We start from the raw sequence: 15256 nt of genomic DNA, 5'->3' as shown, positions 1-15256 counted from the left end.
GGCGTGAGGAGATTACGGTGGCCTTAGTGCCATTTTGGGGAGCATTGTGCCTCCACACCGCTCCAAACGGAGATTAGCATCCGCAAGGGTGTGAATTTCGGGATACGTCGTCGTCTCCGCGTGCCTCGGTTATCTCTTATCCGAACCTTTTACTTATGCACTTTACTTTGTGATAGCCATATTGTTTCTTGTTTTATGTTTTATGCTTGACAAATTAAACGTTAGTTTTATTACGCATTTGTTCAAGCCTAAACTGTAATTATTTTAAAGCGCATATTCACCCCTCCTCTAGGCGACATCCACGTCCTGTCAACCTCCCACCGCACCTCATCGCGTCAATAGTCTTCCTCGGTCACGTCAAATAACACTACAACCTCTTTTCTACCCGCCTTCATGGGTGCTCAACCATAGATCCCACATCTCTGAGGACCTTCGAGGTCATGTTGGAAAGAGCACGAATTTATCGACACGCTTGGTTACATGATATGGACCGCGGACGAGACCATAGTCAAACGCACTACAACACTCCAATACTCGATACTGAGATGAATTCATACTACACTCACGATGACGTCGATCAGCCACCATGACTTTTTCGATAGCATAGAGACGAATAATAATCTGACAGTCATCCTTTTTCCCGTCTCAATAGTTGTTGCCATTGGTCCTATATCTGTTCATTGTTATCATGTTTTTATTGGCTAGAAACTCCGCACCTTGTGACCCCCTACCATATCGGCAACCTTGTTTCCCTAGTCATTTGGGGTGAGCTTCGGTCAGAGTTTAATATAATCACTGTCATGTCTACTATGAAAAAATCATAATGTCTTGGTGCTTTTCCTTTTTATAACAATATAGTGCTTATAAATCTTTCTTGGAGAATTCAAATTCAAGTCCAATATTTGGATATCAAAAAATCTGATGAGAAACGGATATAACGTTGGGGCCCTGTAAAGAGAGAGAGGGAGGCAAAGATAGAGAAGGGAAAAGGGGATAAGGCACACTCCTCAGCCTCCTCCGGCTACAATTTGGAACCGGAGCACACCGGAGGCGCGAGCTTCTCTGTTGCGCCTGTCGGGGAACGCGAGGCCTCTGCTTCGATTGATTCCCCTCCATTCCCGCATCCTCATCTCCACCCATCCCGCCCCAGCCCCGCGCATCGACACCAAAACCTTTTATCTCCCTTTTCCCTCGCGTGAGCGCGGGTTCATTCGCGGCGCGGCGCGGCGGCGCTGCGAGCCCCTCCGGCTGCAGGTTCGTCAATGCGGTGGGCGGGCTTCCTCCGTCCACTCCTCGAGTTTCGTGATTGAAATCCCTGTACCCTATTTGCCATTTGCATTTGGCGCGGGTATGGCTGCGGTTTGGAGCGGCTGCAGCACAAGCCGCGGTTCCTTCAGCCAGGAGCTGCCCCGGCGTAGCGTGAAGGGCGGCCAGGGCACGAGAATCCGTCCAGGGACCGGCGGCCGGAGCAGAGGTGACGCCCGTCTGGTAAGTGTAGGCGTGGTGATGGCGAGAGGGGCGTGTGTTTGCAGAGCGGCTCCGTGCGTCCTCGAATCTGATGTCACCGGCCAGGAGGAGGCCGGGTTGGGGATTCGGGGCGTGGAAGATGAGCGGCCTGGCGCTGCTGGTTTCGATTACCACCAGAGGCACGGGCTCCGGCGGCGTCCGGCGAGGCCGCCTGCCGTGGAGAAGGACCCTGTGAGGGCGAGAAGCGTGCCGTCGGCGTCAGTTTCGGAGCCGGTGGATAAATTCGAGCGTGAGGGATCAAGGCTCCACTTCCTGGAAGAGAGGGACGAGGAATTGTTGTCTAGAAGGTTGATGAAGCTGAGCCAAACCAACAAGGTCAGGAGTGCCATAGAGCTGTTTGATTCAATGCTGGCGTCTGGCCTTCAGCCCAACTCGCATGCCTGCAACTCCCTTTTGGCTAGTTTTGTCCGCAGAGGTTCCTCCGTGGATGCGATGAAGATGTATGAATTCATGAAGGGGAAAGGATTGGCAACCGGCCATACATACACCTTGATACTCAAGGCTGTTGCAAGGACCGAAGGCTATATTTCTGCTTTGCAAATGTTCAGTGAGATTGAGGAGTGCAACGAATCGAGGGAAACCCTTGATGTGATTGTTTACAACACTATGATATCTGCATGTGGAAGAGCGAAAGACTGGAGGCAAGTGGAGAAACTGTGGGGAAGGCTAGCTGAGAACTCTTTAAGTGGAACCTTGATGACTTACGATTTGCTGGTTAGCACATTTGTGCAATGTGGACAGTCTGAGTTAGCTATTGCTGCTTATGAGGAAATGCTCTGCGATGGGCTTGATCCCAGTGAAGATATAATGAAGGCCATCATTGCCTCGTGCACCAAAGAAGGGAGGTGGGAGTTTGCGCTGGCCACATTTAGGAGAATGTTGAGTGCTGGCATGAAGCCCAATATCATTGTGTTTAATTCGGTTATCAACTCACTTGGGAAGGCTGGTGAAGATGAGCTCGCCTTTAGGATGTACCATCTTCTAACATCTTCAGGACTTGAGCCTGATCAATATACATGGAGCGCATTGCTGTCAGCATTGTATAGGTCTGGTCGATGCTGGGACGCCCTCGAGCTTTTCCAAGGAATTAAATCCAAGCATCCATCAGTCTTAAACACTCATCTCTACAACATAGCTTTGATGTCTTGTGAAAGACTTGGTCAATGGGAGCATGCTTTGCAATTGTTGTGGATGATGGAAAAAAGCGAACTGCAAATTTCAGCAGTCTCTTACAATCACGTGATACGTGCTTGTGAGATCGCTTGTGAGCCAAAAGTCGCTCTGAAAGTGTACCACCGTATGACTCATGAAAGGTGCTCACCAGACACATTCACGCATTTATCTGTCATAAGAGCTTGTATTTGGGGATCTCTTTGGGACGAAGTAGAGGATATACTGGAGGTACTATTTTGTTCCTTATTGTTTTATTTCTGTTAGGCTAGCTGATAATGATTTTGAATTTCCATACATTACTACGGACTTTTCTAGTGTTCTAGTGTCTAAACATTTGGTGCTTTGATTCTCTTCAAAGCTACATTGGCATTATGGAATAGTTGCAATCTTCCACTATTAAGATGAGATATAAGTCTGTAGTCTGCTGTAGTAAGGTTGTTCCATGCTTTAGTGTTCTATAATACTAAGATTAAATGAAAATATTAAATAGCTTCCTGCTAGCGGTGCATGCGGTGGTTGGGCCTTTCGTTTGGGACCCGAGCGTGTGGATGAATTCGATCTTGCTTTTTTCTTTTGCGCTATGGACGCTTTCTGGTCTTTGTTTCGTTATCCGATGATAGTGGAACCCAATCCATTTCATGGATCATATGGAGAAAAAAAGATCAATGAAAATCTCAAATAGCTTCTTGCCCAGGCTTTGATTATCTTAGCCTTTGTCCGCAGTATGAAAGGAAGTCTTCATGCACATAACTGTGCTGAGTGCTTATTTTTCTAGAATTTGTTGCTCCAAGTGGACTTATACTCTTTGCACAAATGAAATTCACTTCGACACACATGTCTTTATTTTCTACTTCACTTTTTGGAATTCATATTTGCTAGTCTAAAAGAACTGATACATTTTATGGTTGTAAGTTACAGTTGAAATAAACCTTGATGAAGTTTTGGCATGACATTTTGGCTATACCTACTGGAAATCAGCAGTAACCATCTAAGCTAACCGTTTGAGATTTGGCACTAGCATTTTTTATTTTGTCAAACTTGACCACGGTTTTGGTTCTTTAGAATCACCATTCATCTCCAACTGAATAGTTCTGAACATTGCAGGAGGTCGCTCCTGATTCTTCGGTCTACAACACGGTCATACACGGGCTTTGTTTGCGTGGCAAGATCAGATTAGCCAGGAAGGTGTACACAAAAATGCGGAGCATTGGGCTAACACCAGATGGCAAGACAAGGTCGTTCATGCTGCAACACATCGCGTCAGCAGAGTAGCCCTCCTGACTTATGAGAAGCACTAGTTGTAGCTGTACAGATCTGAACGTGCAATGCAATCACGTATGTAACCTACCTACTGTCACTACACTTAAACAAGCATTTTCTTAACTTGTTTGAGTAAAGATACACGTTAAAGCTGAAATGGTTATGCTGGCGTATTTTAAGTTCTCTGTAGTGCGATGAGTATGGTCAAGCGAACACTTGCAGTCTATCGGCCAGTCGAATTCTTGTTATAGTGCTCTATGCTTCTCTGCACGCTTGGAGGCAACGGCAAGGGATACTTTTATCCTATAGGGACGGCAGCATGATTATTGGATTGACCCTCTTATGTGTTAGGCGTTATATAATCTTCACATGATTACTTCTATTCCGCCTTTTTCTATTTTTTTGAAACTTAGACTTGGTTATGGTTTTGTGCATCTTAATTATGTAGAAACTGGATGTAGTATTTAATTCTTTTAACCAATAAAGCGCTTTTTATTGAAGAAAAAAAATGCTTGTCTTGACTATCTCAGTGATTTCGGGTGAACGAAACAGCGAACCCCGTGTGTGCTCTTTAGTCGGAAAATGTAATACGCGGGAGCGATGTTTTGGCTCGCGGGAGCATATATATGCTCCTGGGTGAACAGTACTACGGAAAAAGTATTAAATATTCTGGAAAAAAATCTAATTTTCTTTGTAGATGATTGTATTAGTGTTGCAAACATGGATGACAATTTTCGTGTGATAAGGAGCAGGGTGTTTCATCAGCAAGAAAACAAATTTAGGATGTCATTTTAGGGTAACTTTTGGTGTTCAATTTGTTTTTGTTGCACAAGCCAAAATGTTTTACCTTTTTGCCTCAAAATTCGCAGGTAACATTTGGATGTGACAAAATACACAAATAAAATTTGTCTTGATTTTTTTTTCATTTCGAACTTTTTTTGGGCCCATATGCTTCCGGGAGCCGAATTGCATTTCCGCATAACTGGGTGCTTTTGTTGGCTTTCATATTTTGGACAACTCTGAATTTTTTTACATGTACATCAGTGTATCTGTAGATTTTGTTCCGAACTTATATAGACTAGAACAATACCTGTGCGTTGCCACGGAAACATAAAATAAAGGCACGGGTCAATAAGGTTTGCCCCTCTATCTTTATTGCCAAGTCTTCAGTGAGTTGCAAACTGCTACAAAATAATTTTTTTGTCAGCAAGTGCATTTTTTTCCTTTTCTTTAATTTACAGATTGTAAATATTTGTAGGTTGCTTCTCATTACAATTGCGGTTCTTATTGCCTAATGAAAACTACAAGAAGGGCATTATCCATTCAGAACAATCACAATCAAAGTCAAATTGACACATTAATAATGCTTCTAAGCCTACAAATAATAATATTTAGTTAGTATTTTTCACATAAAAAGGGGAGAATCTAATAGGAACATATCTGGTTTTTTAACATGAAGAACATATCAAAATAGCTAGCATTAGTTCAAACCGGACAATTGTTGTGATTTCTACATTGCTGGAACTTCCTTCTATTGGTGCCTTGGGTATGAGTAAGAAAAATGTCCAGTCTAAAACGACATAAGATAAATGAGAGCAGAAAAATAGAGTAATATAAACTTTACATGCACGCCTTATAGATATATACATGTCATATGCACAAGGGCAGACAACCATTTCATTAAATGTATACTGATGTGTTCTTCCAAACTGTGTGCAATGAATTCACTACTCATCTGCATTTCTTTGTTTTGTAGAGAGGAATCATAACTAGAAAAATGGACATCATTGACACCAGCAGCGAAAGAGTAGCTCAGCATTCTTTAGTGACTCCTCCCTTATATGAATATCCTGTAGCGATGTAACAAACACCGTTAGAGCCACCAAATCAGCTATCAGATCAAGAGAGTAAAACACACCGCCTGAAACCGCTTGAGATATCACATGATTCCTCCCCGGGCTTACCATTTGATCATAAAGCCTAAATTTGAAATGATCAGCGCCATTGATGTTTGAGTCCTAAAGCACCTTGCAATCCCTCAAATATTTTATTGTACCTCATTTCCTAGTTATGCTATGTGACTAATAGTATGGCGTGACAAGCTTGTTGAGTCCAGACTTATTTTACGTCATTCTAAATCTTCGACTTACCTGCCTACCGTGGTAGCTCCTCTCTCACCTCCCTTTTGCTGCTCCATGTTCTGATCAATCATACAAAAACCTAAAAGCCATTATTACTTCAAACAAATATCAAACTATATGTATATTAATAATTACTAATTTCACTGTAACAGGTGTATTTTTTTAGAACAGAACTCTCGTGGTTAAGTTGAACAAATGAGTCGATGAGGTGAGTATCATAGCAACCTTTTACCTAGCGCTTTGTATTATGACAGGTTAGCACTCCTAATGGCTGGTCTTTCATTTGAGTATCTTGATACTAACACTATAGGTTGCAGAAAAGATTTTTAAAAAAAGAAACAATCTAAGGTACTGATTCAGTATGTACAGGTGGTTGCCATGTCATGTTTGGTTGAGTTACAATCAAATTATTTGAGGGTTATTAAGTTGACAAGCATCGGCTTGGATTGAAACCAAAAATTCTGTGTGCATACTCACATTCTATTCCTAGCATGAGCTTTATGAAATCTCATGAGACATGCTAAACTACAGAAGGACACTCAGGTGACCTAGCCTTGCACAACCAATGGAATAAAAGCCAAATTGTCCACTGCTTTCACTAAAACATGCCATTACTGTTGCAAATATTTTTAATGTATCATGATATACTAACGGAGACTATTTCAGGCAACTGTCTAGAGCATCATGACGAAGACAAGGTCAGAGGAATGTCAATAATACTCGAGCAACACGTACTCGTATTATGTTGTGCAGCTATCAGTAGACAAAGTTACGATTTCCCTGTTCTTAACACAACCATGTGAAGAAAAAGAACAAGCTTGAGTTCTATGCATGTGGGTGTGTGGATAAAATAACCAAATCTAAATATGTATTTCCACAAAAATAACATTTATTGCTGAATCTTATAATCGATCTAAGCACATCACAAATCCTTCCATCCAAGTGCGAGTTTCATTTTTTTCAATAAAAAGATCAATCATGAGATAACAGAAATTGAACAGGAGAATAACACACGTTACTTGCATTCAATCAGTGTAAAAAACATCACAAACATCACACACTCACCTTTGTAATGCACTTGTGTACTCGTTGGGACATAAACAGATAAAGGACCCTCAACACCAACAATTTTACATTTAATTGCATAAACAAATTGGTATAGCTAGAACTGAACAAAATAGAAACATATTTGCTGTGGTAAAGACCACAAAAACATGCGAAAGAAGATTAGTATTTTCATTACCTGGATATGTGAATCCGGTCTTAGTATGTAGATAGAGACAAATCATGTCGATTAGTACATCTATCAGGAATAACATCATAAGATGCATCCGTTTCCATATGCAACCCCCGAAACTGCAACCTCTAAAACTGATTAAGGCCGTATGAAAAAAGTTAGATGAACTAATCTAGTCATAACATTAACCGGACAGAAGGTTTAGAAAAAAAATAATATGTGTGCCGTATGAGAAACCTACCTCATCAAGTCTACCACATTAGAAGGAAAGGATAGAAGATTCAATTTCGTAAACCATTGCAGCTCGTGCGTCATACCTCTGAAATTCATAAAGAATTCATACCTGTGCATCAGTGATTCACCATGTCCTCCATCAGGACCTTGTCATCCAGTCATCACCTATCATCCAGTCAATCCCGGCAAATGTCTCAATCCCTGAACCTCCTCCCATATCTCAAGATCCAAGCAATCAAAATTCAAGCCATCCATGTGTGCAAAAAAATCGTTTTGGCACTCTCCCCTCTTCCATCTCCTCTGCCGAGCTTCACATGCAGCAGCATCGACCATGTGTTTGCTTCTCTGCCGTCTTTACTTCCTCCCCTGTGATGTATTGTATTGGTCATGGTAGGCTTGCTTCAACTTCAACCTAACAAGTCCAGAAACCTCCCATGCGTGACTGTATAGCTTATCTCTTGCCCAATACCATTTTGCTTGTATCAATTGATGGTCACACAACGAGGAGGTTAATCCTCCAATGGATCTATTAACAACGTAGACTTGAGAAAGATTAAAATAGATTCACAGGGAGGGTGGGCTAACCTCATATTATCCAGGTGTAGAATCAACTCGGTTAAATCAATGAACAAAGGAAAAGATGTGATCCCTGACACAACACCTGTAGTTCGAAACAAACAAGCAAAATTAAAGAACACAACCAAAAATCTCAGCCAACACATGCGAGGCTCCGTGCAGTTGTGCTTATATCAATCCGCTTCTGCAGATAACGCGACAACTTCTTGGGCCATCGTGGCGGATGCGTGCAGCCGATGGAGAGAAACTCCTCAATGGTGGGACGAAGAAGTCCCTCTTCCGCCAACGACAGCGCGGGCATATGCTAGTACTACAGATTGCATATGATAGGAGTATTTGAATAGGATATCACAAATTGCATGTTGTATGCATGTTTCATTATCAGTGAGACACTTGCAAGTCATGGCACACTTGCATATGCTTAACTCGAAATTATAAATAACTTCTGAACTACGATACTGGAGCGTATCATCCAATATATTGATTATATCTAATATACTGAAGACAATAAGCTACCAACCCGACATCCATGATTAAGAACCTTGCTCCTAGCCTCCTACAACAGCAATTCGCCCGTGCCCAAAGAATAAAGGACAGAAAAGAAGAGAAAACAAGCAATGGAACTGCAGGTCATTACCTTGATGCAGCAAAGGAGACACTGATGGGTGGTTCTGCACGAGAACCCATAAGTAAATCATCACACCCTTCTTTTTGCTCATGTATGTCCTCTTATTGCAGACATGTCATGTGCCTCAGTAATAACATCATTAATCCATCATTATTATGGCAAATTATAATTAAGCTTACAATTCTATAGCTAGCAACTATTTTATTCCAAGATTACTCATGTTCTCTGCATATAATATTTGGAGTCTATTGGTACGATCTAGCAGTATCGTTTGCAATAGAATTTAATAGACAATCATACCTTGTGTAGACACGCCTGAAGTACATGATTGCAGTAGCTATAACTCTGAGATAACAATGATTTAAGATCGTCGGCATCATGAGTTAATTCCATATAGGTCTGGTGGAGAATGGACAACATATCATAAACTGGAAAAGTGAGTTATTCAATAGCAGACATTAAAAAAACTGGAGTAGCAAACATTCAGTAGCATCCATTAACAAAAATTGCAGCACTCTACATATAAAGGAGATGGGAATGCTGCTGTTATTTTCATTTTTCTCTTAAAAGCAATTAGCTTTCGGTATCACTATGTCAGTCTTGAAGTTTAACCAAACTCCAGAGAAAAGTTAGAAATAAGAACTGCATGAAGAAAATAATGAATAGCACCAATAAATTAATGTGTTTGAGGTAGTAAACCAGCAATATATATATGCCAATATGTTAAAGTTTCTTAGATACAATGGTAGCCACTTCAAAAATGTAACTGTACACACTACTGTAGAACAAAATCTTGCTAATTATGGTCTAAAGAAAATATGGGTAAGTTTGTTTGATCATTGAAGTCTACAGATATCATTCACACTATAAACAAAGGTACAATTAAGGAAATGGAAACAAAGGTACAGTAGGGAGGTCAAGTTTGGAGTTGGAAATCTCAGGTTGTGGAACCATAACAGAGGGAGGAACCAAACTGTTCATATCCATTTGAGAGACTTTGTTGTCTGGATATCTTTCTCATCTCTCTTCTACGCCATCTGCAAAGAATCCAAATCCATGGCAGAAAAGGGTTCTCATAGGTTGACATGAAAATATTCCCGAACAAATATCTAGCTAGCCATATGTTCCGTTCCTCCTTATATTCAACCTTATAATCCTATAATTTCTACTCCACGTAAATCTATCCATGTAGGCAATAGAGAGAAGCAGAGTACTCGCTTCATGGGCGTCATATGGGAAGTCGTACTTGGGGGATGGAGGTGCTCCTCCACGCACTTGGCCTCGCAGCAGCGCCATACTTAGCCTCACCATGAGCAAAGGCTTGCATACGACGAGATCCTGCCAGCACTACTACCCTTCCTCGAATACTGAGTCGCGGCAGCTCTAGCCCCGGCTATCGCTGCAGAAACACTCTCAGGCTTGACCAGGGCGGACTTTGAAGAGTCAAAATTGAGAGATCCCGGCTTGAGAGACAAGGGGTTTCTGGGATCTAGAAGCGGGAACTTGACTGACAGTGGACCTTGAACAGGCGAAAGGCCCCTGGCTGCTCCCTCGTAGACCTGCAATGTAACACAGGACGATACATAATAAGCTCAAGATATTCATACAGTGAGAAAAGAAGGATGCAAAACATTGCTTAAATATATTAGCAGCAACCATTGGTAACTAACCCTTCTCTCCAAATTGTACACACCCTGGTAACCGCGCATCTCAAAGGGAACCACCAGCTTCTGCAGAATTCGAAGTGCATGGCAAATTGTAAAAAATAGGAAGAAGAAAACAGGCATCTCAGTCTCGGTCATATAAGGTGGGTGCAACGATCAACAACAAGGTGGGATGTGAATGTAGCCAATGACAGCATAGTAATTGCGACTAACTGATACATCGGTGGTTTTGGGGGGTGTTTTACCTGTGGATTCTCGCACAGCCAGCAAAAGTCAGTCAAGCCTTCAAGCCTGACCTGCAATCAATCAATTCAAGAAGCACCATTTTAGCGATGGTTTGAGTGGGCTGTACAAATCCGTCAAGCTGCACAAATCCAGGCCATCGACAGGAGGAGAGGAAAGGGAATGAAGCTGTCTTACTGATTGAGGCACGTCCTCCCAGCAGACGAGCTCCTCGGACCTGACGCAGCCGACCACATCGACGCACCCTGAGAATATATATATAGTCGGCAATGGCGTCGGCAAGAATAGGATTTAGGAGGAAGACGATGGATAGGATTGGGATGGGACGGACCGAGGAGGCGGGATACGGGGTAGTGGCGGGGGAAGTCGATGTGGTGGATGCCGTCGACGGTGTAGATCTCCCGGTAAAAGTCCTCCATGGCGGCGACGGTGTCGGGGTCGGGCACCTTGGATGCGGCGTGGATCCATAAGCGGCCTGTGACCGGCGACGGCCAGGAGCGGGCCTCCACGCGCTTGATGCAGTGCACCAGCAGCGACGCCCACGGCTGGTGCATCGTCAGGCACGGGTTTCGCAGCCCACCGCCGCCCCCGCCATGCATCTCCGCTCCTTGTGGCTCCGGGGAAGTCGATGTGGTGGAGGCGTGGGGGCCTTGGGGTTGGGCTGATCCGTCGGGGAGGGGGCCAACGCCGTCGCCGGAGACGAGGGAGGCGGCGTTGGAGGGGGACCAGTGGTGGGCGGGGGGGGGGGGGACGAGATGGAGAGCGGAAGCGAGTTGGGAGTTGGGGAAGGGGGATACGTGCGTGGGGGATGGAATTGTGGGTTGTTTTCTGGGCCATGTCGTACCGTGGGGGTGGGGGTGGAATGATGTGGCCCATGTCGTACGAGGGGTGGGGATCGAGCTGGGAGGTCGAACCATAAGCGAGGTTGAACCATCACGACAGCACATCCGGCTTTAATAGTAGAGATTACTATGGTATGCAGAAAAAGAAGAAAAAATTTAGGTTTGTGCCGCTATCCATCTCCCGTATTCGGTTGTTGCTCCGAATTGAATTTTGTTCAAACTAGCATAGTGCCCGTACATTGCTACGGAGCAACAAAAATAACTTGCTCATATCTTACTGTATGACCAATGAAAAGTAAACATAATTTTTAAAATAAGTTTAATTATTTTGTACTATTAATCATCAGTTATGTGCAATGGCAACCTAGGCTATGACATAATTACTCAATGCAATAATATAGACAAAATGATAATATCAATTAAGGCATGTTGAGCTCAGTTCGTGATTTCTTGTGCTTGATTAAAAAATGTCCAAATGCTCTTACGATGATTCTCCATGCTAGTTGCTCAATGCCCGTAGGTTTCTGCTCGTTCTAACATTGCAATGCATGCCCGATTCTACCAGTAATACAAGTAGTAAATGTTACAGCTATGTAATTGGCCAGATAAACCTGCGTCATCTGATGACACATAACTTGACTTTTTTGGATGAAATTTGTCAAAGTTTTTGGCATAACATAGCAGTGTGAAATATCTTTGGTTTATCACGTTCACGCACCGCTATTACAGATTTACAATAGATTCAATGTTAATTATTATGTTCTACTAATTTAGTACAATACAAGGACTTTATTGCTAATATAATTTTCTCATATTGTTTTTTTAGTAAGACGCGTGCATATAATTATTACATACAATCAGACGCTATTTGAATAACTTGAATGTGTAAAATGCCAAGCTAGCCACGTAGGGGAAGTCGATGGCCTGAGCTCTAGGGCGCCGGTGGCGTAGGTCCGAGCGGCCAGTGCTGCCCGCTCACGGCTGATATTCAAGATGGCAGCTGCGACCATGTGGAATGGTGCACGAGCATGGCCGGAGGCCAAGTTGCTCGCTCCAGGCAGAACCATGGCTCCAACGGCAAGAAATGGACTTCCTAGCTAGCTTGGTATTGGACAATTTCATTAGTTTATTTATTAGATATTAAACAATACGTATGTATGTAAACAATGTCATCATTATATTTACAATATCATTAATCAGGTGGCCCCGCATCCAAATGAGTTGTCACAGTTTTTTTATACATGTGTGTAGAGTCTAGATAGAAAAAATAGGATCTACATGCTGGGTTTGAATTACATCAGACACATATTTTATTTATACTGATGTTGTAATAGGTCTCACATGTACATGGGGTATGGGATGAGTAAACTCACCAACAACTCAAATCTTTAGTTGTAGAGTTATGGATGTGCCAGCAACTCAAGCGAAGAAACTGGACTAAAGCCCCTGCGCGTCGATAGCCCAACTTTGGTCTTCACCTCGTTGTTGCCTTGTTTGACCCATTTCTTTCTATGTGAGGCCCATCACTTTGCTGCATCATCGACAATGGAGAGGAGGCTCGTTCGACCGAATTCTATACATGCGGGCCTTACCAGTTGGGGGTGGGTGAAAAAAACCACCCCGTCCATTCGGGAGCTCCTATTCGACGCGTTTTGCATCGAACAGCCATGCGGCGCACACAGAACCGTACGAATTGGCCGGCCTAATAGTGGGCGCTGTAGCGCCTGTTTGCTAGGACCTCCTATGTGGCGCTTCAGGCGCCACTAGGGGAACGGGCGCCTGCAGCGGCCCTCTTCGTGGGCTGGTCCATATTAAATTCGTTGGTTATTAAAAAAATCAAAAAAAGTTCAGATTTGCGAGAAAAAAATCAATGATTATGAAAAAAAGTTCAACAGTTTTTGTAAATATGTTCATGAATTTTCAAAAAGTTCACAGAATTACAAAAAAATATCATCGATTTTGAAAAAAAGTTCATCAATTTTTAAAAATAGTTCACTGATTTCAAAATGTTTCATGAATTTTAAATTACATTCATCGATTTTCAAAAAAGTTCACTGATTTCAAAAAAAAGTTCAATGATTTTTAGAAAAGTTCACCGATTTCAAAAAAAGTTCACGGGCTAATAAAGTTCATAAATATTTTCTAGATGGGCTGGCCCAGTGAGGAGGGCTGCAGGCGGCTGTTAGCACATTTTGCGTTTAACCGGCGCCTGCCGCGCTAAATAGGGTTTGCCATGTTTGCTGTACAATAGCGCAGCAAGAAAGAAAAAGAAGCATGCAAAATATGGACTCGGATTCAAACTTTGGACCTCCATCTTATATACGGGAGAAGCTAACGAAAGGAGTTAACAAACATTCGTGTAAAAAGGGGAGCGTGATGGTATGAGAACTAATTCCAAAGTAGAGTCCGGACAGGTTTTTTATTTTTTTCAAACTTGATTTGGAAATTGTGATAATTTGTTTAAGAACTCCGATAATTTTAAAGATTTTTAAAAATGGAACATTTTTTGACAGAAAGAATTTGAAATTCCTGAACATTTGTTGAATTTTGAGAATTATTTTTGAAAATTGGAACAACTCTTGAAAAGTGCAAACATTTTTTGAAATTCCAGCCATTTTATAAAAACTCAAACACTTATTGAATTTTGACAAAAAAAATTGATAATGGGAACTCGTTTTGTATTGTTGAACATTTAATAAAAGTCTCGAGCATTTTTTAGAAACACAAATAATATTTGAATTCGTGAGACAGTTTTTAATATTCTGAATTGTTTTTGATAATGGGAACATTTTTTGGATTGTTGTACAACTTTTGAGAAGCAGGAACATTTTTGAAAATCCCCAAACATATTTTGAAAATACAAACATCATTTGAAAAAAGGGACTGTTTTTAATATTGTGAACATTTTTGTAAACATGAACATTTTTCGCATTATGAGCAAACTTTTTACAACGGTAACATTTTAAATCACGGACATATTTTGAATTTTTAGAACAAATTTCGAAATGGAGAAAAATTCTTAAAATCCCACCAAAATTGAAACACTAACAAAATTTGAATATGTGACCAATAACTTGAAAACAAGAACATTTTTGAGTTGGTGATCAAGTTTTCAATACAAGAACAAAAACATTGCATACAATTTCCCCATGCTTGACCCAACGCAAAAACGGGAATTCAAAAATATTCTGATTTGAAGATCAAAAGTAGAATGAACCTTCAAAATGAGCCCATAATAAATAAATGTTGGTGGGCATCTTTTTCAGGCTATTACCGTTAGAGGTGAGAACTTTTACACTAAAAATCGACATAATTGAGTTGAATGGTTTAGTGTGATGTTTCCATACTAGTTTTTGTGTTTGGGTGCATAGCCAATTTTCGTCCTGCATAAACCGAATTGGCCATCGAACCATATACATCAAAATTGACCTTCCTTTTCTATACCATCCTTACTTTACTAGCATGTGTAGGCATCGCCCTAGGTGCGTGTACAATGCACACCAACACACAACCCAATTCACTCGTGTCGCTACCTCTTAGAATCACTCTCCTTGCACTTGTTTTTGTCTCGAGAGGAATTCCAATCTCTCGACCTAATTGCCTCCCAACCTTGAGGTTAGATCTACTACCACAAAGCCTAGGTACCATAGCTCTCCAATAGGTGCTCATGTTGGCTTGGATCTATGGGGTCTAGTCATCTCTTATTAGACCCCCCTCCAATGCTAACATGA

General features: G+C 41.8%; 2 protein-coding genes across 2 annotated transcripts; one reads left to right on the top strand and one right to left on the bottom strand.

Moving 5' to 3' along the window:
- The first annotated feature begins 983 nt into the window (after window positions 1-983).
- Window positions 984-4133, top strand: LOC123449344 (pentatricopeptide repeat-containing protein At3g29290). The gene is made up of 2 exons (XM_045126538.1): window positions 984-2928; window positions 3805-4133. Exons 1-2 carry the CDS (start codon window positions 1351-1353, stop codon window positions 3970-3972), a joined length of 1746 nt encoding a protein of 581 aa, XP_044982473.1. The 5' UTR covers window positions 984-1350; the 3' UTR covers window positions 3973-4133.
- Window positions 4134-10080: 5947 nt separating this feature from the next.
- On the bottom strand, window positions 10081-11282 carry LOC123450712 (activating signal cointegrator 1-like). The gene is made up of 5 exons (XM_045127833.1): window positions 11015-11282; window positions 10861-10928; window positions 10686-10736; window positions 10447-10506; window positions 10081-10335 (listed from the first exon to the last, which is right to left on the bottom strand). The coding sequence occupies exons 1-5, from the start codon at window positions 11280-11282 to the stop codon at window positions 10081-10083; spliced, it is 702 nt and encodes a 233-aa protein (XP_044983768.1).
- Between the last annotated feature and the right edge of the window lie 3974 nt (window positions 11283-15256).

The sequence above is a fragment of the Hordeum vulgare genome, chromosome 4H, assembly GCF_904849725.1.
Source record: "Hordeum vulgare subsp. vulgare chromosome 4H, MorexV3_pseudomolecules_assembly, whole genome shotgun sequence".
Classification (NCBI taxonomy): Eukaryota; Viridiplantae; Streptophyta; class Magnoliopsida; order Poales; family Poaceae; genus Hordeum; species Hordeum vulgare.
Note: the sequence above shows the minus strand (reverse complement) of the source record. Positions and strands in the feature narration are given on the sequence as shown.